The 23,792-nt window shown below is 42.4% G+C and overlaps 2 protein-coding genes across 3 annotated transcripts in view; one reads left to right on the top strand and one right to left on the bottom strand.

The window, feature by feature from the left end:
- Positions 1-830: 830 nt before the first annotated feature.
- On the bottom strand, positions 831-10,358 carry dpcd (deleted in primary ciliary dyskinesia homolog (mouse)). Its single transcript, XM_063214822.1, has 6 exons — positions 10,044-10,358; positions 9,623-9,703; positions 6,365-6,486; positions 5,991-6,124; positions 4,608-4,710; positions 831-1,427 (listed from the first exon to the last, which is right to left on the bottom strand). Exons 1-6 carry the CDS (start codon positions 10,105-10,107, stop codon positions 1,323-1,325), a joined length of 609 nt encoding a protein of 202 aa, XP_063070892.1. The 5' UTR covers positions 10,108-10,358; the 3' UTR covers positions 831-1,322.
- Positions 10,359-13,051: 2,693 nt separating this feature from the next.
- poll (polymerase (DNA directed), lambda) overlaps positions 13,052-23,792 on the top strand; it is a 22,890-nt gene continuing 12,149 nt past the window's right edge. The window contains exons 1-7 of one of the 2 annotated variants that reach the window (XM_063200163.1): positions 13,052-13,104; positions 13,459-13,603; positions 13,943-14,240; positions 14,845-14,962; positions 16,457-16,633; positions 17,505-17,705; positions 18,740-18,913. In XM_063200163.1, coding sequence (XP_063056233.1) covers positions 13,492-13,603; positions 13,943-14,240; positions 14,845-14,962; positions 16,457-16,633; positions 17,505-17,705; positions 18,740-18,913 — 1,080 coding nt within the window. In that variant the 5' untranslated portion in view covers positions 13,052-13,104; positions 13,459-13,491. Of the gene's footprint in view, positions 13,105-13,458; positions 13,604-13,942; positions 14,241-14,844; positions 14,963-16,426; positions 16,634-17,504; positions 17,706-18,739; positions 18,914-23,792 lie in introns of both variants that reach the window. The other variant, XM_063200156.1, reaches the window with a different exon arrangement.

Here is a 23,792-nt window from a genome sequence, read left to right as displayed (position 1 = left end):
CTGTGGGAAGTACGTTGGACAAAACAAAAGCACAATACTGTTAAAAGTCCATGATATTCCCTGACTACACATGCAAAATGCTTAAGTTCCATGACTTTCCATGACTGGAAAAACTGGAATCTCCATGATATTCCAGAAATTCCATGACCAGTGGGAACCCTGTAGATGTGACTTGATTGGCAGGGAAAACATACAGGTATGGTGTCTAGTCTATAATGACAGGCGGCACTATAACTTCATACTCAATGGCAGATAAACCCGGCCACACACACACACACCTGTGCTCCCATGGCACACAAAAGACAGAGATGTGTCTTTGACACTGTTTGTGCTCATTCTCCCATATCAATTGAAAATGTGTTAAAGCACACACAGAGAGACAGACATACACTGTTTTCTACAGACTGGCTCATTGCCATTATGCTCAAGTTGTATCAACACCACACACACACACACACACACAACACACACACACGCGCGCACACACACACACGCACATGTGCGCGTGCACACACACGCATGCACGCACACACACACGCGCATGCGCACACACGCACACGCACACGCGCGTACACGCACACACACACACACACACACACACACACACTGTATGTCTTCATTCCCTCTATTTTTCTCTCTTTCTTTGGCCCATTCTTTCTCTCCTTGTCCTCCTCTCCCTTCTGTGGCTTCATTGTGCCTGTAGTTGATGGTTGCCAAAGTTGGTGTCTGACTGAAGAATGAAGAGTGGGTGACACTATCCTTAAAAAATACTGAAGCTTGTAGGTGGTGTTTTTTTTTTGCGTAAAAGATGCCTTCGAAACTACTATGGATCATGTCAATCATTTTACTTATTTATTTTTTTAAAAACTGTTCGCAACTTCATCCACATTTACAGAAAAGTGATGTCATATGTGTCTAATTCTTCAGTATAGTTGAATTCCTTCAGTTTAAGACAATGTGATCGAGAATACCAGGTATACTGTAGTATTGAGAAAATGAATGAAAAAAGTTCTATCAACTTAACTGTGCAATCACAACTTTCACACCCATCTGGAAAAAATTTACAAACTTCACATTTCCACTGAAATACATCTCGAAAAATACAGCACATTTTTGAATCACATCACTCAGATATGAATTCCACATTCCTCTTCAGGCACTTCTGAACCTTTCCTGCAACCATTATCGACATCCAGACTGAAGGTTTTAACACACACACACACACACACACACACACACACACACACACACACACACACACACACACACACACACACAGGTGTACTGTATGGAATATGGGACCCCTATCTGCTCATTATCATTCACTGGGTTTTGCAGTCGATATCTCCTTCGTTGGTCCCCTTCAGTTTCTTTAGTTCTCTCATCAGCTCCTGCTCCAGGCTCACAATCTCCTTGGGCTTCTTATACTGAGGAAAAAAACACAGAGAAAACCAAGAGGAGATAAAAAAAGGAGTGCATCCATCCACCACATACAGTACATACAGTATTAGGGGTGTAAATAATAATCAAAATGTATCGATATAGTCTGACGATTGAATCGAATCACATCGTATCGTGGGGCATCCTTAAGTATTGAAAATATTCTAATCGCTGGCCCCTGTCCAATGCCCTAGCTCCATAACATAATAGAAGTGGAAAAATACTTGGAAAAAAGTTGAATCGTTTTGTATCGTATCGGCATTCTTAAGTATCAAACATAATCGAATCGCATCGAATAATAAGATATCGATATTAAATCGTATCGTCATGGAGGCCGTGATTTAGACCCCTAGTACTAGGGATGGGCATAATAAACCAATTAACCGATGATTGATCATTAAACATTTAGTCGAAGAAATTAATTTTAGCCGATGAACCGTTAAACAAAAACAAAAAAAACCCTTGAATGTAGGTCATTAGTGCACGTCCTCAATGCAATGCATTTCGCTGTTACACCTGCACAATTTGGGCAGCAGGGGCCAATATCTCACCATCACCGTACCCTGGCTTGACTTGTTTGTTACATGCGAGCTTCCATAGAGCGGGCTTTGCCTAACCATGAAGAGGTCTCGGCGAAGTGTGGTGTGGGACCATTTTCGGTTAGAAAATGACAAAGTGTACTGTAATTACTGCAATGTGAATTACAAATACAGTTAATCGACAACGACCATGATGTATCACTTGAACACCGCGCATCCAAGCCTTGTAAAAGACGGCGGTGATTCATCTCAACCTAGCCTCGCCTCGATGTCTGCACCGTTATGTGCCTTCGTTTTTGGATCGCGACTTGAAGCCTCCCTCGTTTGCGCAATGCGCACCAATTCAGGTTTAACTTTTCTTGTTAATCTCTTGACACTTGTGTTGTCGATAAAAACAAATCCTCGAAGAAAAACATGATGTTTTTGATGTATTTTTGTTATACAAGAGTATAGGGCATGGTGGGCCTAAATGTGTGCTGTTTTTAATATAAAAATGTTAATGGTTAACCGATTATTAATCATTAATTCTCCCGACGATCGACGAAGAAATTTTCACCGTATGCCCATCCCTACCTAGTACCTATGTGATTGTGTACACTTCACTCATATTTGGTGCATCAACAAAGAAGGGACTTTTTAAATTTAACCTTTATTTAATTAACCCATTGATGCCTAAAGCGCCTGCAAAAAAGGCTGCTGAATGCCTAAGCTCTTTCTAAGAAAAGTTGCCCTCAGCCTATAAAAATCTAAATATCTCAGCCTCTGAAGCACATGTAATAAGTTGCATTTAAATGCTAAGACACTCATCTTGCATTAAAATGTTTTTTTATTCAGCTGTAACATACCAAGATTTTTAATAAAAGTGCCACAAATCTCATGACCTGAATGTTGCGTCATGCAGCTCCAGGTGCCAGGGCCAACGCAACATCTAGCATCAATGGGTTAACGGTGCACAACAAAAGGGAATATCATTTTGATGTTCACTACTCACACTGTAAACAAAAACTAGTTAAGAGTCATTATCTGTGATCCTCTCGATGTTTTTTACCGACTGACTGACTGTTTGTTTGTTTGTTTGTCTGTCAGCAGGATAACTAAAAAAAAGTTATGAACGGATTTGAGGACTTTTTAAAAGATTCTTCACCATTGTGGGATAGGGTAAATTTTGACATTCAAGTTTCTAAGGCAGAAAGGGTGTAACATAGTCAAATGCTCTATCAAACTAGTTCCTTGGCGGAGGTCTGCACTCTCTGAGTGCATTTCTAGTTTTTTTTTTGAACTGAGGACATGTCATCACTGTCAGGAGCCAAGTTTTTGAGTCCAGACTGTTCTGACGGGCGGGAACGGGAACACCATCCGTCCCACACTTGTCAGAGGGCGAGACAAACGAGACGAGTTCACTCTCTGCCCCCAATCAGTGAGATCAAAGGGCAGGTTACGCAAATGGGTTTCCAGGAGGAGCGTTGCCGGATCGCTGCTGCTATTCGGGTTGGCGATCCAATCCAGTGCTCCAGTTCAACTTCCAGTACTTAGTCATCACATCAGAGTCAGTCAAGAAGATGAATTTCTGCTTTCATTATTTTATTCTTGCACTGAGGATGGTCTGACTGGGACCAAAACGTTTGCGCTTCTCAGTTGGGTAGCACTTTTATTTTATTTTCTAAACATGCAATAAAAGTACACTATTGCATCGCCATTCACGTGTGCGAGTTCCCCTCACTTGATTAGGGCTAACAACAACAACAACAGGACTCGACATAAACTTTTTTTGTTCACTGTCTAGTGGTCATGACTCATGACTAAGATACGCAGGTGTGGATTAGTTCTACAGTTGTTGTACTCAATAGTTTAAGAGAGAGTGTGGAACTTTTTTACTATTCCATTTCCAGAACTTATGATGCCCATTCACAAGTGTTTTTCATGGGTTTTCATTTATTGTCACCATCAGTTTTCTAAGTATTCATTATGACTTATTACATTATGACATTATTACACTTTTCATTCATAAAAAGGTGGAACTTCTCCATGTTCGCCATTATGAATTACCAGTCATAATAAACATCTTTGGCTAAAAAAAACTTACTGTATTTTGGTCAGAGCACTTATGATTTATTTATTTTTTTTGTGAATGGGCAACATTTTGAAAATGAACGACTAAAATGGCTTTTAAAGCAGAGGTTCAATGGAAATAAATCTAGTGCCCTGCTCTGTTTTTGCAGTTGCAGAGTGCTGTTGATAGACACAGAAGCAAAAGAGAACATATTGGGAGCCAAAGCTGAACTGATCACGCCAGTAGTCCGGGGCACACTACCAATTTTTACACTCACCACAACTGACCCAAGACCACACGTGTGTGTGTGTGTGTGTGTGTGTGTGTGTGTGTGTGTGTGTGTGTGTGTGTGTGTGTGTGTGTGTGTGTGTGTGTGTGTGTGTGTGTGTGATTTTTAGTAGGAAATAATAGTGTGATTTGTTTTCATTTTCTTTTCTTTCACTCAGTTGTTGACTTTTTTTCTGAGCACCAAAAAAAAACCCCTGACTGGCGATGATCTAGCTGGCTAGGAAGTTGGACTACTTCCCCAGGATAAAGTGAAAAAAGATCCCTTTGCAAAAGTGTCTAGGGGGACTTACACTGATTATCAAGGTGTTGTTGGCGTGCGTGAAGCTGATGGCCGAGTTGTCCAGAGGAAGCTGGCAGCGGTCGAGGTCTGGAATGGTAAACTTCTTATAGTACCTGTGGGTGAGTAGAGATCAAAACAATATCGGTCACTTCCAAAGGCAACTCTCATCTTGGTGCTGCGCTGCCTCCTGTTGGGAAATCGTGGGAACTGCAAGTACGTAATAGAAATTGGAACTTTGAGTTGGATGTCTTTGATGGGAAATACACTGCAGACGAATAGGAAATGCTTTGAGACTGGGTGAAATTGGCCATTATTTGACTATTTAGCTGTTGGAAGTGGACTTTGATTAGCCTTCCTATTTGTTTTTTTGACAACACTGCATGAACTGTGTGTACAGTCTAATCTACACACATCTTCATATTCATTCTGCATATTTGATGTAATATTATCAGCCATTTGCAGCACATTCCTTCTCTTCATTACAGTAGTTTGCTCTTACTCTTACAATTAGATTTTGCACACAGCAATATAATGATATCTGCACTACTACTACTGTAGGCATGCAAACGATTCATCGACTTATGGGGAAAACGTTGCTTATGTTAATTGTAAGTCGATCGATAAGGCAATCAGCTAAAGATTAAGGAATTCATTGATAATTTGCATCCCTACAGTAAACACTACTATAGTGCGCAGGCCGTCCCAAGCCCACGGTTTCCTAGATTATTAAACATTGCCCAAAATGCATTACTATAGTGTAGGCCAGTGTTTCCCAACCTTTTTTGTCTCACGTACCCCCTAAACCTCTTAGTTGTGCCATGAGTACCCCCTAATTCATGTTCTACGTATATCGCTTTCTCTGTCCTTATGTGACTGCCCCATTCATTTGATATAAAAATTACATTTTTCCAACTACCCCCTGCAGTGTGCTCGCGTACCCCTAGTGCAGTGGTTCTCAAACTTTTCCCATCATTCCCCCCTTCGGAGAGTCTGGATGCTTCCGAGCCCCCCCCGCCCCCCAAGCAACAGCAGTACTCGCACAGACTGATTTTACTATTGCTGCGCGGTGCAGAATCAAAGGAAAGGTGACTAGTGATATAAAACAAAGAGGGAAGTGGAATGTAGATGTGTGTTCATTTCCTATATAACAATTAATAATATAATGTTTATAATTATGTATATAATGCTTAAAACGTATTGGCTTATTGGCGAGACAGGAAATCCTTTCCTTGAAGGGGGGCCCTCAAAAATCAGATGTCACACGCCCCCCCTGTCATGCCTCCGCGCCCCCCAGGGGGGCTTACGCCCCACTTTGAGAAACACTGGGCCTAGGGCCTAGTGGTACACGTACCCCTGGTTGGGAAACACTGGTGTAAGCTACAGAATACATTACTTTTTATTTGACGTTCTGACGATGCAGGAGCGTTCCGCAGCTTCTGTAGTCACGCTGTAGACATCTTTAGGGTAAGACAGATTGCGCACCCTCCACTGAAAATCGCCCTTGGTGTCTTTGCGCATGAACACAGGCTGCGGACAAAACCATTTCAAAATATGAAAAATCAGTCATTTAAACAAATTGACTGGTTCAATTCATTTACGCTGAAGTATGAACGAAAAATATTGCTCTTTAGCCCTGTTTGCAGTATCAAATCCTGGATTTGCCTTTGCTTTGGCTGCATTAATTAATTTAGGCTGACCCTCCATCACTGGTGGAAAAGTCATAGTAGTAGGACATAGACTGCCCTGATTGAGAGTTTAAACTCCTACATTGGAGCTGCTTTCTCTGATGGTCTCCTGCTCCCCTGAGACTGGTGAAGGCTGAGGGTCGCCTACTTCCACTTGCCACGCACCGTGTCCACCCAGGGTGGTTTTTGTTCGCCACTTCCGGCCTTATGAAAAGATAACACCAACAAGCAAAAACAGACTTTGTGAGCAACAGCAAGAGTGAACCAGTGGAATAGTCCCTCAAGCGGTGCTGGAAAATACTGGCATTTTGGCATGATGTGGTTACAACAGCTAAATCATGCTATGCTATGCAAGTTGGTTCAACAGTCATTCAAAAAGTCTTAAATTCTTAGGTTTTTGTCTGGTGGTGAAAGATGAAACATCTTCAAGTTCTGACCAACAAGTCCAATTAGGCCTACTAACACAAGGCTACACTGTAATAGCTAGATGGTATAGTATGTGCATGCATAGGCTTGGGATGAATACGAATCTCCACAGAGTTTGAGTAATAGACAGGTCATCAGCTGGGAAAATTAGGCCTTTCGTCCTACCGCAATTTTCTCTGTGGATTACTGACCAGAAGCCCTATTGGAAGAAATTAAAACATGGGGCCACGTCAATTTTTGCTCAGAATTCAATATGGCCGCCATTTTCCAAAATGACTTATTTTCATGCATTATTACATTGTACTATAAGGTGATATTCATGAAAGATTAACTACTTTCAGCACTATTCTGTCCTATTTCCTTACATACATGTTTACAAATGTTGACTAAACTAAAACAAATGAAAATAAAGTTGGCCACCTTGCAATATCCAAAGGAAAGTGCTGAAAATAATGATTGAAATGCACATACAGTCTATGGCTGGGAAAATTAGGACTATTGTCCTGTCAGGGTTTTCACAGTGGATTACAGACCAGAAGGCCTATTGAAAAAGATTAAAACTTGGGGCCATCTATGTCCTCCAAAATTCAAAATGTTCTCTGATGTTCAGAATGGCAGACTTAAGCACATTTTTCTCAATACTGTAAGGCCATAATTATCAATAAAGATTACCTATTTTTCAGTTAAGTAAATTGTCCTATCTCCTTACAGACTTGAGTATAAAGGTTGTCTAGAAAAAGGCATGAATATATATATCTTGCCACTTTGAAATATCCAAAGGAATGTTGTCAAATGATTGAATTTCACAAACACAGTGGACTGCTGAAAAAAGGCACATTGTCCTGCCAAACTGTGTGTGTGTGTGTGTGCGTGTTTGTGTGTGTGTGTGTGTGTGTGCGTGCGTTTGTATGTGTGTGTGTGTGTGTGTGTGTGTGCCTGACTGCACTTTTCTCAAGTGTGTGTGGCCAGTGTGCTTCTTTACATACACTGACATAGACACAGTAGACTGTGTGTGTGTGTGTTGGGGGGGGGCAAATGATGTGGAGGAGCAGGGGGATGAATGAGAGGGTGAGTGGGGGTAGGGGGGCAGAGTGGGAGGTGGGGGGGGGAATGAGTCGGGGTTGAATTAGGGGGTGGGGGGCAGAATAGTGTATGGGGGGATGAGTGAGGTGGTGGGGGGAAATAGTGTGGGGGGTTCAGGGGCAGAATAGTGTGAGTGTGTGTGTGTGTGGGGGGGGGGGGGGTAAGTTGAGTCGGGGGGGGGGGGGGGGGGGGGGGGGGGGGGTTGACCTGCCAATCTTTTCACATTTGGATGGGGGGTGGGCGAGTATTTTTTTGGGTGGTGGGGGGAGAATGAGTCAGGGGGGTGAGCATGGGGGGCAGAATAGTGGGGGGTGAGTGAGGGGTGGGGGGCAGAGTAGCATGGGGGGGATGAGTGAGGGGGTTGGGGGGCAGAATAGTGTGTGGGGGGGAGATGAGTGAGGGGGTGGGGGAGGCAGAATAGTGTGTGGGGGAAAGACACTGTAGAGCAGGGGAAAGATGTGCGGGGAATATGCGCGGGCACACACGCATGCACACTCACCCTTGATTTATTCAAAAAAATGTAGTCCTGAAAAACTTTTGATCAGTAATCTAATGTGAAAAGTTTGGCAGGTCAATAGCCTTTTTTCAGCAGTCAACTGTGTATGTGTAATTCAATCCTTTTCTGACAACAATCCTTGGGATATTTCAAAGGGGCAAGATATATATTTACATCGTTATATTGCCAATTTTTGTACTGACGTCTGTAGATAGGAGATAGGACAGAATTTCACTGAAAATAGGTTGTCTTTATTGCTAATTATGGTGTTACAGTATTGAAAAAATATATGAAAGTCTGCCATTCTGAAAAACAGAGAACATTTTGAATTTTGGAGCACATTTGAGATGGCAACCAGCTGGTGAATCTTTTTCAATAGGCCTTCTGGTCTGTAATCCACTGTGAAAACCCTGACAGGACTTTAGGCCTAATTTTCCCAGCCATAGACTCTGTATTAGGGATGGTACAAACCGCACCGAAAACCGAAACCGTACAATTCACACACCATATCGAACCGTGAAATGCAGTTCGTGGCAAACCGCAATTCATGTACTGCCCAGAAAAATGTGTAAAACAGAGATTCTAGGAGTATCGTATCCAGTCTCTCTGATTAACACATTGGCATATAAGACCAATCAGAGAATGACACAATTAAAATCACACCATTTTCACATTATAAGCCTACAAAAACCATATATAGGATATTTAGTGATAAGTCTGATTCTATTAGCCACTTGAAAGAGGGCATTTGGAACGCTCAGACAGTGCACATCAGTTGACGACAGCTGATTCAACTTACGTATCATCACTTAATAATTGCAGTTATATAAATATGGTTTAATATTCCCAGTGCACCATTTATCATGAACTAAAAAAAAGAACCGTAGAGAACCGGAAACCGTGACCTTAATACCGTGATATGAACCGAACCGTGAATTTTTTTAACCGTTCCACCCCTACTATATATGTGCATTTCAATCATTATTTTCAGCACTTTCCCTTGGATATTGCAAGGTGGCCAACTTTATTTTCATTTGTTTTAATTTAGTCAACATTTGTAAACATGTATGTAAGGAAATAGGACAGTATAGTGCTGAAAGTAGTTAATCGTTCATGAATATCACCTTACAGTACAATGTAATAATGCATGAAAACAGTCATTTTGGACAATGGCGGCCATATTGAATTCTGAGCAAAAATTGACGTGGCCCCATGTTTTAATTTCTTCCAATAGGGCTTCTGGTCAGTAATACACAGAGAAAAGTGCGGTAGGACGAAAGGCCTAATTTTCCCAGCTGATGACCTGTCTATAAAGGCTAGCCTGAGCTTACTTACTTATGAGCTCATCCGTCTTCATGTCATACTCTTCTGCCATCTCTTTGCCATCACTGAACAAGTAATGGACCTTCCTTTTTCCTGAAACAGCCATTCATCATCAGTTAACACCAACACAAGCACAACCCATAGTCGTGCAAACCACTTGTCAACACCAGCCAGATGCAACTAAAATGTCAATATACATAGCACGATAGGTTAAATGTTTGAGTGGCTGGTAAATCTAACCATTTGCTTTTCATTCTCAGTGACTTGAAAAGGTCCACTTCAAGTGTCTCTGTGTTGCAGATACCAGTTAACATGGTCAGGTGCATGGCTAACATAAACAATATTACGTGGGGTTACAAATTAAGATGTTGCGTTGCAACCAGCAACATTATGCCATATTCGTGTACACAATCACCCTGAAGCATCGACTCACCATCACTTATTATTGCGGTTTTCTTCGATGCTTTTAGTTGATCTATCCAACTCTGTACAGCCATCGCGAATGTTCCAAGTTGACCAGAAGAACACACAAACTAGCAGATCTCTATGGCAACGGCTTCATCAAAGTCCGAACTTCCTGTCCTGATATCGACGGATATTGACAAAAATCGGTAGCGTGATACTAACAACGACGCTGCTCAACTACGAATAAGAATGTCAACATATATTGTTATTGCGTGATCTGTTCATGCAGCATCCATCCTCGTGTTTTCATACTTCATACATTTGCTGTGGCCCCATGCATGCATTTGACCTTCGCCACCCGGAAGTACTAATTTTAAATAGTGAAGGGCATGGCGATTCTTTCGCGCCAGTTCGTTCTCTTCGTTCAGTTCTGCTGAGGAATTCGTTCGTTCACAGTTCGTTCAGTCGTTCATTTTGATTACGTCACGCCACAATGCAGCAGAGCAAGGGGTGAATGACGAGCGAACTAGTTCAGTGAACGAGAGGAGGAGGGGGGCATTCATACTTTAACTGTGTGCTTCTCATGTCCAAACATATCAACTTAACTCATTTTGCCTAGTTATATTATTTATTTAACAGCAGCACACATTTAAAAAAGCCCAATTACAAGCTGTTTTAACCAAAAAGTATGCCTTAGTCTCTGCAGGGCCGCGTTAACCCTCGCCGGGGCCCGGTGCAGACGCAATCCGGGGCCCCTACACCACATTATAATGAGCCATAGCCTATTTAAAACGCATGAAAAAACCCAGGCTACACGTTCTACTCCAACACAAAAAAGGGTGCGCGGAACCCCCTGCTGAGTTCACCAGTCGCAACGCAAGCCATTGGAAGGCTAGCCAGCTGACAGGGAGGAGATTCTGTGCACTACCGTTTAGCAGAGTAAACGTCGGCTCAGCTAGAACTACCAAGTAGAAGCACAACCAAAAGTCTCTTATTTTTGCTACGTTGCTGCCGACCAATTTGTCGAATCGAAACCGTCGTGGGAAACACATGTTAATTAATGTAACTTCCAATGGCCTTGGAAAGACTGGCTGTCTGTCAAAGGAAAGTAGCCTACTCAGCTGTCGCTTGACGCGAGGAAGCCGGGGAATCCCCTTAGCAGCGAACCACAGCAAAGTGAAGCTGTCACGAAATCCCCTCAAAATGTACCATATAGGCTACCAATTAAGAAGTCAGCGGTTTTCATCTAGATGGTGCATTACAATGCAATAGTGTGCAATCATTACAGTAGATTACGGTGCAAACTCGTAGGCCAAATGTTTAGATGTGGATGTGGATGTATCACGCAAGTTTTTTCCCCTTCCCAGATAAGAGCCACTTGCTAACTGAACAATCCGCGAGTGGTACCCAGGCATGTAACTGAACACAAAGCCGAACGCAAAGATATACGCTGACAGAGCATCGACATTAGACCTATTACAGTGCTTTAGGGATATGGCCATAACATTGCTTTAGGAAAATGCGACTAGCCTATATCATTTTAGTGTTTGCTAGATTGGCTTGCCCTGTTGTTGTCAGACTGTCAGAACTGTGAGTGCTGGTTGGTGCACTTGCTACTACGTAGCATTATTGTGAACACTTTTTAAAAAACACCTCAGAAGTGGTCCTCGCCGCGCCATGCAAGACTTTTGTTTCGCGAATGCAGTTGGGTTTTATTTCCCCATGTTTTAACAATATAATAAGATAAAGTTAGGGTGGTGTGCTGTGCTATGTTTGCTTAGCTTAGGCCTACATGATTGCACAAGTCCATGATAGCTATGCAACAATTATTACAAAAAGCGATTATAACACTGACATTACAAAAGTGGATAACGTTGCCAACCTTCTCTTCAATGCGTTAATCCATGCCGGGCTGAAGTTTATCCGTACAATCTGAAGCAAGTGCTGACGCCGAGTTTCTCACATCTTTTTTAGACAGTAGCCCATCATCAAACTATAAAATTATTGACCACCGTTTTCACTGGTGGCACACAACCAGAAGCATCTGACTGAAATGATAAGTTCCGACCTCCGATTCCTGCGTGCATGCAGAGGCGATTCTAGGCTCAGTAGGGGGGCCAAGCGAAAATTAAAAAGAAAGAACACTTGTAACAAATCGCCACTACTCTTCCCCAGCTACAGTCTTGGGGTGCCCAAGCTGCCTGTCTAGCCTGGTGACAAGATATGCATATGCGCCTCTGCTTGCCTACGGATAGCGAAATGCGTCAAAAGTACAATTGATTGTCTCAAAATATCGTTTCATATTTTCCAATCTCTCTGATCTCACGACGTCCGGGGCCCCCTCTAGTGGCGGGGCCCGGTGCTGCAGCACCGGTTGCACCATAGGATAACGCGGCCCTGAGTCTCTGCCACGTTAAGTTGTTTATTCGTGGCATGGAGACTGTTGCTATGCACCCAGGCTGGTCTCTCGTTCGCGGGCTCAATACAGTTCGTTCTCGCTGTGCTGTGTCGATCTAAGGTGCTCCTCGTGTCTAAACATATCACCTGAAACCTATTTTGCAGATTAATTTTATGTATTGAACAGTATCACCCATTAAAAAGAATAAAATATCATTTACAAGTGGCATTTCCAACTAGAAGTATGCCTTTGTCTCTGCCACGTTAAGTTGTGTATTCGTGGTCATGGAAACCATTGGCTGCAGTTCACTGGCTCCTCGTTCAGGAACGAGAGCTCAGCTCGTTCAGAGCTGTGAACTGTGGACTATGTGAACTGCTGAGCTCTTCTAAATTATGAACTAAATACCCGGTATGTGTAAAAACTCTGGTAATATTAAGATATCACATTAAGAGATAAAGTGGTGCCCCTTTGCGCAGATTAAAATGCTCATTGGACGACCACTTCTGCTACTGTCTGACTGACTAGTGACAGACCGGTGATTCACCAACGAACGAAGTGAACGAGAGGCGGGGAACTAGTTCGCTTCGTTCACTTCAAAGACTCGTTCAAAACGAACGGTTCGTTCGTGAACGACACATTACTAATTTTAAAGTCCAAGGGGTGGTTTTGTTTTGGTCGTGGACGGTTGCTGGTGAGTAGTACCACGATTTAAATTCAAATTAATGGACAATCTGCTAAATAATCACAGATAATCGCACCATTATATTAAAGTGATTTAGGGTTTTGATTCGGCCAGTGTCTCACCGCTCATTATCTCGACTGGCCAGCATGTGCCTCTGAATTACCGGTAGTAGTGTTAGCTCTAGCTGCTGGCTTTTTAAGATTCGAGAGCCCAAAAGCAATCCGATCTGGTTGTTTGGAGGACCTGATAACAAGCACGATGTTAAGTTACTGTGTCTGTAATGCGAAGTGTTTTGATTAGTTCAACAATAAGACCAAATTAGAATGAATCTCGTGTGAATGGCACCCCGTCTTCTTTCAAAAGTTGTCCCCAGGGGTCCCCCCATGACGCGGCGGAATGGAGGCTCACGGTATCATGAAAGCCTTCCCCAAAGTCAAGCGATCAAAAGTCGCTGACAGCAAGAATGCACCTCCACCCAAGAAGAAGGTGGAGGAAGTAGTTGTTACAGGTATTGTATGCATTCAGATACGCATTTTGTTTGTGCCACCATATTGAACCCCAAGCTACAGATCCCAATATAAAATCTACAAAATAGTAAATTTGACTGCAGCGTTATTGCAGTTGTATGCAGTATTTCTGGACACAATAATATTGCAGACATAATGCAATCTGTAAACAAAAATACTGCATTGGATGTAATATTTTGGTCATTCAATTCTGCAGTCCTGTAAAAACCTGTAGTATTACAGTTTTTTCCCCATAAGGGATATAAGTTACTGCACCCTGTGTTATATACTGCACCATGGTCAGCACTCACATCTGCAGCACATCTTGTCTTTACACTCAGGTACCGTGTTCCAAGGTGTGTCGGTACACATCCTTCCAGCCGGCATCGGTAAAGCCAGATGCGACATCTTCCAGAGGCAGGTCACCCAGAACGGGGGAAAGATGGAGAGCGCGCTGGGCCCCGGTGTCACTCACGTCGTTGTAGAGGACACCATGGACAGGGAGAGGGCCCTGAGGCTGCTCAAAGTAGACACCTTGCCTTCCTCTGCGCAGCTGGTGAAGTGCTCCTGGCTGAGCGCGTGCATCTCTGAAAAACGCTTACTGGACACTACAGGCCATAGTCTTCTTCTGCCAGAGAGGTAAGGAGGACACGTCTGCGCCTGTCGAACAACAGGGCCCTAGTTTCTGTCAAAACGCTTAGAAAGAAAAGTGTTTCCCCCAAGTCGAGGGACTGTTAAGGTCATTTTGGGTGTCTTGTTTCTTTTCAGTAGATGGCTTCAGTCGTGAAATCACAGCCGTGTCATTGACTGTTTTCTGGATGATGTTCTCTGTTTTTTGTTGCTGTCCCTATCTGTCTATCAGCTGTTGTGGACGTGAAATGATGTGTTGCAAGAGACCAGTCACTAATTCTGAAGCTGTTAGAGAATAATCACGTCCGTGTCATGCAGCGTTACTGGATGTTATGCACCAGTTTTTGTGTTGTCTATGCAGTATGTGTTGTTGTCTTTATTCATCAACACCAGTGGGCATCCAGGGGGTATTCTTAAACCAGGCTTAGTTAACCTATAGGAAGTGGTAAACCTACTAATAGATAACTCACAGCTGTCACTTAGTTAAGAAAATGAAGATTCCAGGCTCATCTATTAGATGATTTATTGCCATTACCTCCAGGTTAACTTGAACCGAATTACTTTTGAGCCAGGTTCTCGGAATGCTCCCCTGATTGTGTGTTGTGTGTTGCAGAAACAAGCCAGTGAATAACACTGACACACAAGACAGGAAAACTGGAGCCTCCACTGCCAAACCAGCTCTGCTGCTGAAGCATGACGTCCCATCAGTGCACGAAGGTCCATCTCAAACGGTATGAAGTGGGAAAGGGTCATTGAGCATGAAAAAGAGTAGTGGAGAAAAACTTAAAGGACCACTTCTTCTTTCAATATACTGTTGTATTGCTCACGCTACCCTTTACTTGTCTGTACCCGGTGATGCTGCATTTTTCGACTCAGCCCTTTCCGAGATCTGAGCTATTCTAATGGGAGCAGCTTTTGTTTACTTTTTTTTTTTTAATAACATAGGCCTACTCCATTTTTTTTCCCAAAAGGTATCGCTGTTTGCTAGTTGTCTGCAATGTAGCTTAACTTTTTGGATGTTATTCGGAATAGATTTTTTTTTTAATGTAAACAAACTCTGCCCCCATTACAATGACCAGAAGGCTGAAGAAAAGAAAAAAACATTCTCAGGTACTGAAAAGTCCAGGGTAGTGTGAGCATGACGACTCCATGTCGAAATTGCCAGAAGTTATCTTTAATTCTGCCTGCCCTACAATGCAGAAAGGCAGTAACTGTGCAGAGCTCCTGAGTAAAATGGCTTGAGTCTTGTGACTGTAGTCCAGTCTAAGCCTTTTTTTGGGTATATTATTGACATGGGGCATTTTTGCGACTCTCTACATTTTTTGCAGATCAGTCATTTTATTTAACCTTGTATTTTGGAAATTTATCTCATCAAAGTCCTAGGAACTGATTTTCAACAACGCAGTTACTGACTTTTTGGCTTATATGGGTTTTGGGCGCGAGGGGAAATTAATGAACATAACATTAAACGTGACACATAAATGCACATACAACACATAGCAAGACAGATCAAATACATATCTAGCACACATTACAGACATTAAGACAGGGATGACCTCAGATCAGAGACCTGATGTGTAGTCCTGTTTCAATCTGTTTACTCACCTAGAAGTTGCAAAGTAGCGTCTACCTTCTTTTGTATGATTGCTAGTGTTGACAACATTCATAATGAGTTCATCCTGATTCCCTGCTATGTGTATAATTTACTTGCACTTTTTTTAACCATTGCACCATGTCATGTCCTTATCTGCACATCTATGCAGTGCACAAGTGCTGATTAATCTGATCCTGTCAAGGCTGACATTACCCATGTCCAGGGCTCTACATTAACACCAGCCAACCGGCCAATTGCTGGTGAAAAATCAGTTTGGCTGATCAAAAAGACCAACTTACTAGCCACTGTAACCCATTAGCGAGTGTGTGTTTGGCTAGTAAGATACACATGTACCACCCATTTTGGCTGGTGATGGAAAAAGTTGAAATAAATGTAGAGACCTGCCCCTGTCTAAACTCTACCATTCACTGACTGCTAATTGAGCTGCTGAAACGAACGACTAATTCTATTCTATGAGTGAAATACTCAATAGAATGTGTTTTCCACACACCCTAAAATAATTTATTTACCCGGAGCTGAGCACACTCAATCTCTACTTTACTCTACTCTCAAAAAACCTATTCTATGTTATGCCCACTAGATGGCACTAACCCAGACTCAGACCCAGCAGGAAGGGCCCTACAGGGATGAGGACGGGGTGACCCAGAGTGACCTGGATGCTCTGATGGGTGGCCACCACCCAGACAGCCAGTCCAGCCCGGACTACTTCTCCACCACCCCCACCACCACAGCCACCCCGTCCACTGATGCTACGGCCACCGCCCCCACCAGTGCTGATCCATCTCAGGTATTAATTTATCCGTTAAGAAGTCACGTCATCACCGACTGCGCGTACATTGTTTACTCAAACACACACACACACACAACACACACACAAACAGACAGTGCAGACCCTAAAGAGAGAAGACATGCCGTTCTGAAGCGTGTACGTTTGTAAAGAAAGAGGTCCTAAAAAGTACACTAGTTTTGCTATTCCGAGAGGGAATAGGTTGTTCCATAAGCATAGGAATGTAATTGGTTACAAAAAAAAGAAATGTACCGACTGGACTGAGGAGACCATCAGGAATGCCCGTGTCTGGTGCCCAATTCATATCTGAAGTTAACGTGCCGATCCATTTTCTTATTTCGGAAAAAAACACCTGTCTAGTTTCTTTACAAATGTGCGGTACATTGCCGATTTCGCTTCAACAATAAGCGCACAACCTGATTACTTTTTACGTCACATCTGTGTACAAACAGTAAAGGGGTCTATATAACTGGAGAGAGTGACTTCAGACATCCATACAACTCACCGCTCTTTGATTGGCTCACTCACTCTGGATCCCTCGCTCAGGGCAGCTGCCCTTCTGTCTTTCAGATCATAACGATTGTGCAAAGCAGCATGGGATTTCCCTCGCTACCATAATTGCTAATTGCAAATGCTAATTGGCTGGCGCTAATCTTTACTTCCTTCACCCCTCGAGTATCATCATCCTAAAGCATGTACGTTTGTAAAGATAGAGGTCCTGAAAAGTATACTTGTTTTGCTATTCCGAGAGGGAAGAGGTTGTTCCAGAAGCATAGGAATGTTAGTGGTTGCAATGGTGATGCTAATTGGCTGGCGCTAACCTTTGCTTCCTTCACCCCCGACACCACTATCATCATCATCATCATCCCAGGCCCCCGGTGGCGTGCCAGGGAAGTGGGTGTGCGCCCAGTCCTCGGAGGCCAAGGGCAACAACCACAACAAGCACCTGACGGACAAGCTGGACCTGCTGGCCAAGGCCTACACGCACAAGGGCGACCGCTGGAGGTCTCTCAGCTACTCCAAGGCCGTCAACGCGCTCAAGAGCTACCACAAGCCGGTCACGTCTCACCAGGTGCAACCCCTTTACTCTTGGTTTCTATATGAAATACGGTTATACAGTATTTGAAGAGTGTAGTTGTGACTTTTGCATTTTATTGTTGGAATTGATTATTCAGACGTCCGATCATCTATGTGTGAATTCTTGCCATTCAAATATTTTGAGAACATGCTTTTAAACTCCGTATAAAATGCATTTCGCAATGCAATGCAATAATGTCAATTTCACAAAATGTTCTAAAATGTATACAGTACATGTCATTTTGGAACAAAGTGCTTCATTTGGTCATGTTTTGTTTTGTTTTGCAATGTTAAATCAACATTACGGTTGTTTGTTCCCAACCAAAAGTTGCCATCTTTACTTTGGTACTTTGGTCATTGAAGCCTCCTTATGCATGTGTGTATGCAGGGCTCTAAATTAAGGTTTTTTCATCACCAGCCAAAATGGCTAGTAGAGGTGTCTCTTACTAGCCAAACACACACCTATTAATGGGTGAAAGTGGCTAGTAAGTTGGTCTTTCCTACTAAACTGAAATTTCACCAGCATTTCACGGGTTGGCGGGTGTGAATATAGAGCCCTGTGTGTATGTATATTTTGTCTGCTTGCAGGAGGCCTGCCAGATTTTTGTTTAGCAATGTTAAAATGGACATTACGGTTGTTCTCCACCAAAGATTGCTATCTTTACTGTGGTACTTTGGTCATTGAAGCCTCATTATGCATATGTGTACCGGTATGTATACTTAACTGTCCAGGGGTGAGTTTCTCAAAACCGAAGTTGCTTACTACATTAGCTACTTCGTTGCTTTCAATGCATTTTCCCATTGGCAACTACTGAAGTTGCTAGCAGGCTAACAACTTCCCTTTTGAGAAACTCACCCCTGAGTTGTATACAGTAGAAGTACTCTTACAAATCGTAATTACAACACTAGTAGCATGATATTACAAAGTTAAAGCATGTTATATCATACCACTAGTTTTGTAATTAGCTTTGTAAGAGTACGTCTACTTCTAATTCTACTTTAAACGACTCTGTATTTGTCTGTTTGCAGGAGGCCTGCCAGATCCCGGGCATCGGGCAAAGGATGGCGGATAAGATCATGGAGATCATGGAGGACGGGCACCTGCGCAAGCTGGACCGGCTGGGGGACGACGTGCCCGTACTGGAGGTCTTCACCAACATCTGGGGGGTGGGCGCCAAAACTGCACACCTCTGGTACCAACTGGTGAGTCAAGAGACAAATTCTTTAGTTAAGTAACCGTAAAAAGTGTAAATAGAAGTGGAATAGTGTTGTAGTGAACATTTTGACACGTCTGCACTGGAGGTCTTCACCAATATCTGGGGGGTGGGTGCATGAACCGCACACCTCTGGTGCCAACTGATATGTCTTGAATACTTCACCCTGAATTTTATCTACGGTACTACTACTAGTACCATTACTGGTAACCAAAATAATGCACTATATAGTGAACTAGTGAACATTTTTGGACATGCCCATACTAGAGACCTTCACCAACATCTGGGGGCTGGGCGCCAAGACCTCACACCTCTGGTACCAACTGGTGAGTCCTGACTACTGCACCAATTAGTAGAGAAGAGTGGAGTAACTTTATTGATCCCCGGGGGGGAAATTAACCCTTTAGCTACCATAACGGCCATGATTGCCCGGCCGCCTCTCTACCATAACGGCTGCGACTGGCCGAAATATTTTCATAGCTAAACGGCCGTCATCATGCAGTTTTTCCGGCTTTCTAACACTTTAGCTCAATATTACAGACCCTCCTCGATATACCTTCAGTATAAAAACTATATGATTATTTTATTTTTCAATATTTTAGATTTTATTACGAGATGCGCCGCTTTGTGCCACCTGGCAATCTGCAGTCAATTCAAATGACGGCCGTCCGAGATTGGATGGCTTCAAACACAACCATTCTGTTTCTACAACCAATATTCACTAAATATGAAAACTTCCAATCCTCTTCGATCTATTTTCATGATCAACAGCACATGTTTATGACTTTTTAGGCTCTTTAGATCATGTTTTTTTTATGAGATGGTGTTCAACTGTGATGGGTTCTGCCATTTCAGGTGGTCCTAAATAGCGAACACAACTGTCCAGACGATGTCTACACGCTTCGGTGTGTTTTCAGAGTCAAATCATATGTTTGTATCCAACTTTCTTAGTTTCGTGAAACAACGAACAACGGCAGCTCTGTGCAACAGGCGCATCATGTGAAGGAAGCGCAGCATGCAATAACACTCATTTTGCGTGTCAACTTTGGCAAAGCAGTCAAGGACTGTTTCTACTCCGCGTTGTCAGTCTTAAAACGTTGAGTTGAATGCTAACTTCCAATCATAGCCTGCCAACGTGGTGTTTGTAGCACTTCAATTCCGTATCAGTCGGTGATGCCTGGCGCGTCTTACCTGTGCCAAATTTGGGGGGAAACTTCCTTGTTCGTGTCCTGCCTGCTATCGCAGACACTTCTAGGGTTATCCTTACACGTCTTTGGCATGGTTTAGTCCAAACATTATTAGCTAGTCCATTACAGTTATGGCATATAATCCATACCGCTTGAAAACAGAACTTCTGGGTGAACGACATTTATTGTCGTCATATGTTCATTGTTCAACTTTGACCCTGGATGGATGGATGGATGGATGGATGGATGGATGATAGATAGATAGATAGATAGATAGATAGATAGATAGATAGATAGATAGATAGATAATATTGGATTTTATCACAGTTTTATAATTTAATCCACATCAAAGGCACTCTATGGGAATACTGAACAATTAATTGTCCGTAAATGATATACCATTTGAAAGTGTGTTTTCTCTAGTTTAATATGAAAGTAACTTGTAATTGACACTTTTCGTTTCTTTTCCACTTATTTGACATTATTTAAAATATGACCAAAATTTCCATTTTTCCTTAGAATTCTCGTTTGAATTCTGCCACATTCTATTAAATAAATAGAAAATGATAAAAATACATTATTTTTACCTATTTACTTTGTAGTGCATGGCTTTGGGTAACCAAAATAATTACTAAGGTCTTGTGCTCTGTCATAGTTAGTTGGTAAAGTTTATTCAGTGACTCTTGCGTCCCAGTGGAAGTGCCTGGCAAGGGGTTTGGGAAGCAAAAAAAACATTTCTTATTCCATACTTTTAAATGCACTATGCTGTATACTTTTCGAAATAGTGACCAGAGGTGGACAGACAGCGATTTCTTCTTTTTGCTGCCTTTCGTCATGTTCACAGGTTCCTTGTTTACACACTCTAAAACGATATTTGTATGTTTTCTGAAGTGATTGTTTCTGTTCAGCATTTCTTTCTGTATGGTGCGGTAATTGTTTTTATCTTGCCCACCACCATACAGGTTTGTTGTCCCTGTCTGTGTCTTGCTTCAGAGCTAAGCAGCTACACATGACATCAAACCTGCCACCCCTTGTACATTCCAAGTAGTGGTGAAAGAAATGACAGTGCTTCACAATCTCGCTGTCAGCAGCCAGTATGTAATTTAGAGACGGGTTGTTTTTCTGTTGAAAACGCAGCCGTTTGGTACAATTGTCAAAAAGCATGCTGCATCAAAGCACTTTCATGCCTGTGTGATGCATTTCCACATTATTGTTGGTCCTAATATATTATAAAAATGTATATCATACATTATATTATGTAATAAAATATGCCATCATTATGTTGTTGTGCTGATAAACATTCTACTATTGACAGTTCAGAGGTAAAGTGAAAGTGGAAGGATATTGTTCTGGGAAGCAATTCTCTTTCACCTCTCGTCATCTATAGTCCTATATACAGGGGTTGTACAAAATAACCGAGACACCTGTCATTTTAGTGTGGTAAGTTTCATGGCTCAAGTGGACCAGCCTGTTGGCCAATCTTCATTAATGGCACATTGCACCAGTAAAGTGAAGTGTGAAGGTTCAATTAGCAGAGTAAGAGCAAAGTTTTGCTCAAAAATTTGCAATGCACACAACATTATGGGTGACGTGTCAGAGTTAAAAAAGGATCATTTCTTGGTGCGCGTGTAACTGTTGCATCTTTGACCGAGACAGCAAATCTTTGTGATGTATCAAGAGCCACAGTATCCACCAAGAAGGATGAAGAAGTATGCCACCAAGAAGGATGAACGTCATCCAACAGGATTAACTGTGGACGCAAGAGAAACTAAATGACACTAAAATGACAGGTGTCTCAGTTATTTTGTCCAACCCCTGTAAATGGGAACTGTGTTGCTACAACAAAATGCAAAGTTGTCTGATAGAATATATAAGAGTGGAGAACCAGCCCATACTGCAACATGTTACATTGGACTTCCTAATACACTATTGCCTTAGTTATTTAGTTCTTTTATTGTCCCCATGGGGAAATGTTAGTCAGCGAGTGAGGCACACAGGCATGTTGATATCTGCGTACATGACATGAGGTAAGGAACAACTCCAACACGTTTACGTTTCACATTTAGAATTCTACCCAGATATCAGCAAAGGCATTTGGCCATTGGACAGGCCAGGCCAGGGCTTCCAATCTCAGGTTTTTTCTGCCTCTGTGACATCGGCGCATGATGACTAAGGGGCTATTTATACATACCCGGGTATTTTGATAAACGTAGACCTTTCCCTTCGTTTGTGCCTTGCGTTTATAAACAAACAGAGGTTTTCCCTCTATAAACGAAACTTCAAAAAACTCAAAAGTGGAGATTTTTTAAAAACTCCGGTTAGCGTTTGTTTACAAACAGAGATAAACGGCCACTTGAATGGCTCTCTCCTGACCGTGCACGTATTTATGACAGCTCTGAGCAGCATATTCCTGTGTATTTGCCTATGATGTGAACGAAAATATTTTTCTAAGCGTAGAGAAGAAAAATGTTTGTTTATCAAAATACCCGGGTATGTACAGTATAAACAAGCCCTAAAAGTGCCCTGGCTGTGCAAAAACACTGGCTGCACACAGGATGGTGCAGTACACAGACCTCTGCATATCACTGTTGCTTCCTTCAGGTGTGTGTGCGTGTGTGTGTTTGTTTTAAATGCGATCATAGAAATTACACAGTTGTGTGATAGGTGCTGTTTGCATTTTATTATGTCCAGGTGTGTACAGGAGGAAGATGTGATTATGCCAGACGCTGAGTAGTGACTTTTTAAAGGGGTGGAAATTATTTCATGTCCTGACGTGCCTCGACCAGACAAACAAAGTTGTTGTTGTTGTTGTTGTAACATCGGGAGGAAGCAGTTTTCCTAAGCTGACCTGGCCCGGGTCATACAGCAGAAAGCATCAATCACATTCAGTGAAGCATGCGTGGCATCTTAACTGTACGTGACCCTTCGCTTAATATGACCCTTCACTTAAAGGGGTGTGCCAATATTTTGGGGCTTAATACAGTTAAAATCGTTGGCTGGGGTTTATAAAGGTGGTAAAGTGTATTATTTTTCATGTTAAGCGTTGTCTTGCTTTAAGACAAGTTAAAAGAGGGAATATGTCGCTAAGCTAGTGAAAGTCAATGGATCCGTGTAGCATGCTACAATGCTACATGGATCCATTGACTTTCACTAGCTTAGCGACATATTCCCTCTTTTAACTTGTCTTAAAGCAAGACAACGGCTTACATGAAAAATAAGACACTTTACTACTTTTATGAACCCCAGCCAACGATTTTAACTGTATTAAGCCTCAAAATAGTGGCATACCCCTTTAACAGACAGGCAGTGTGAGGAGGAAAGTTATTAAAGTCCATACATTTGATACATGTGTATACAGGCCTACAGTAATGTTCATTGAGTTGTGAGGCAGGTGCCCAAAAGGAACCCAAAAGTGATTGAGGATAAAACAACAAAAAATAGAAATTGGAGTCGAATCATGTATTTCGCCTAGCGCTTCATCAGGGTCGATCGCACAAGAAAGTTAGTGAAGCCAAGTTGAAGGAAAGTGTTGGTGAGTGAAGTTCAGTTGCATGCTGCAGCCCTCATCTTTTTTTCTATGACTGATGGTAAAATGGCCGGGGTGAAATGATGGATAGCTGCTCTGTGCATAAGTATTGGTTGAGCGTGAACCCAGACTTTTCCTCTTTTAGACTTACGTGG

Source organism: Engraulis encrasicolus, chromosome 1, assembly GCF_034702125.1.
Source record: "Engraulis encrasicolus isolate BLACKSEA-1 chromosome 1, IST_EnEncr_1.0, whole genome shotgun sequence".
Taxonomy (NCBI): Eukaryota; Metazoa; Chordata; class Actinopteri; order Clupeiformes; family Engraulidae; genus Engraulis; species Engraulis encrasicolus.
This window is presented reverse-complemented; position numbering and strand designations above follow the sequence as displayed.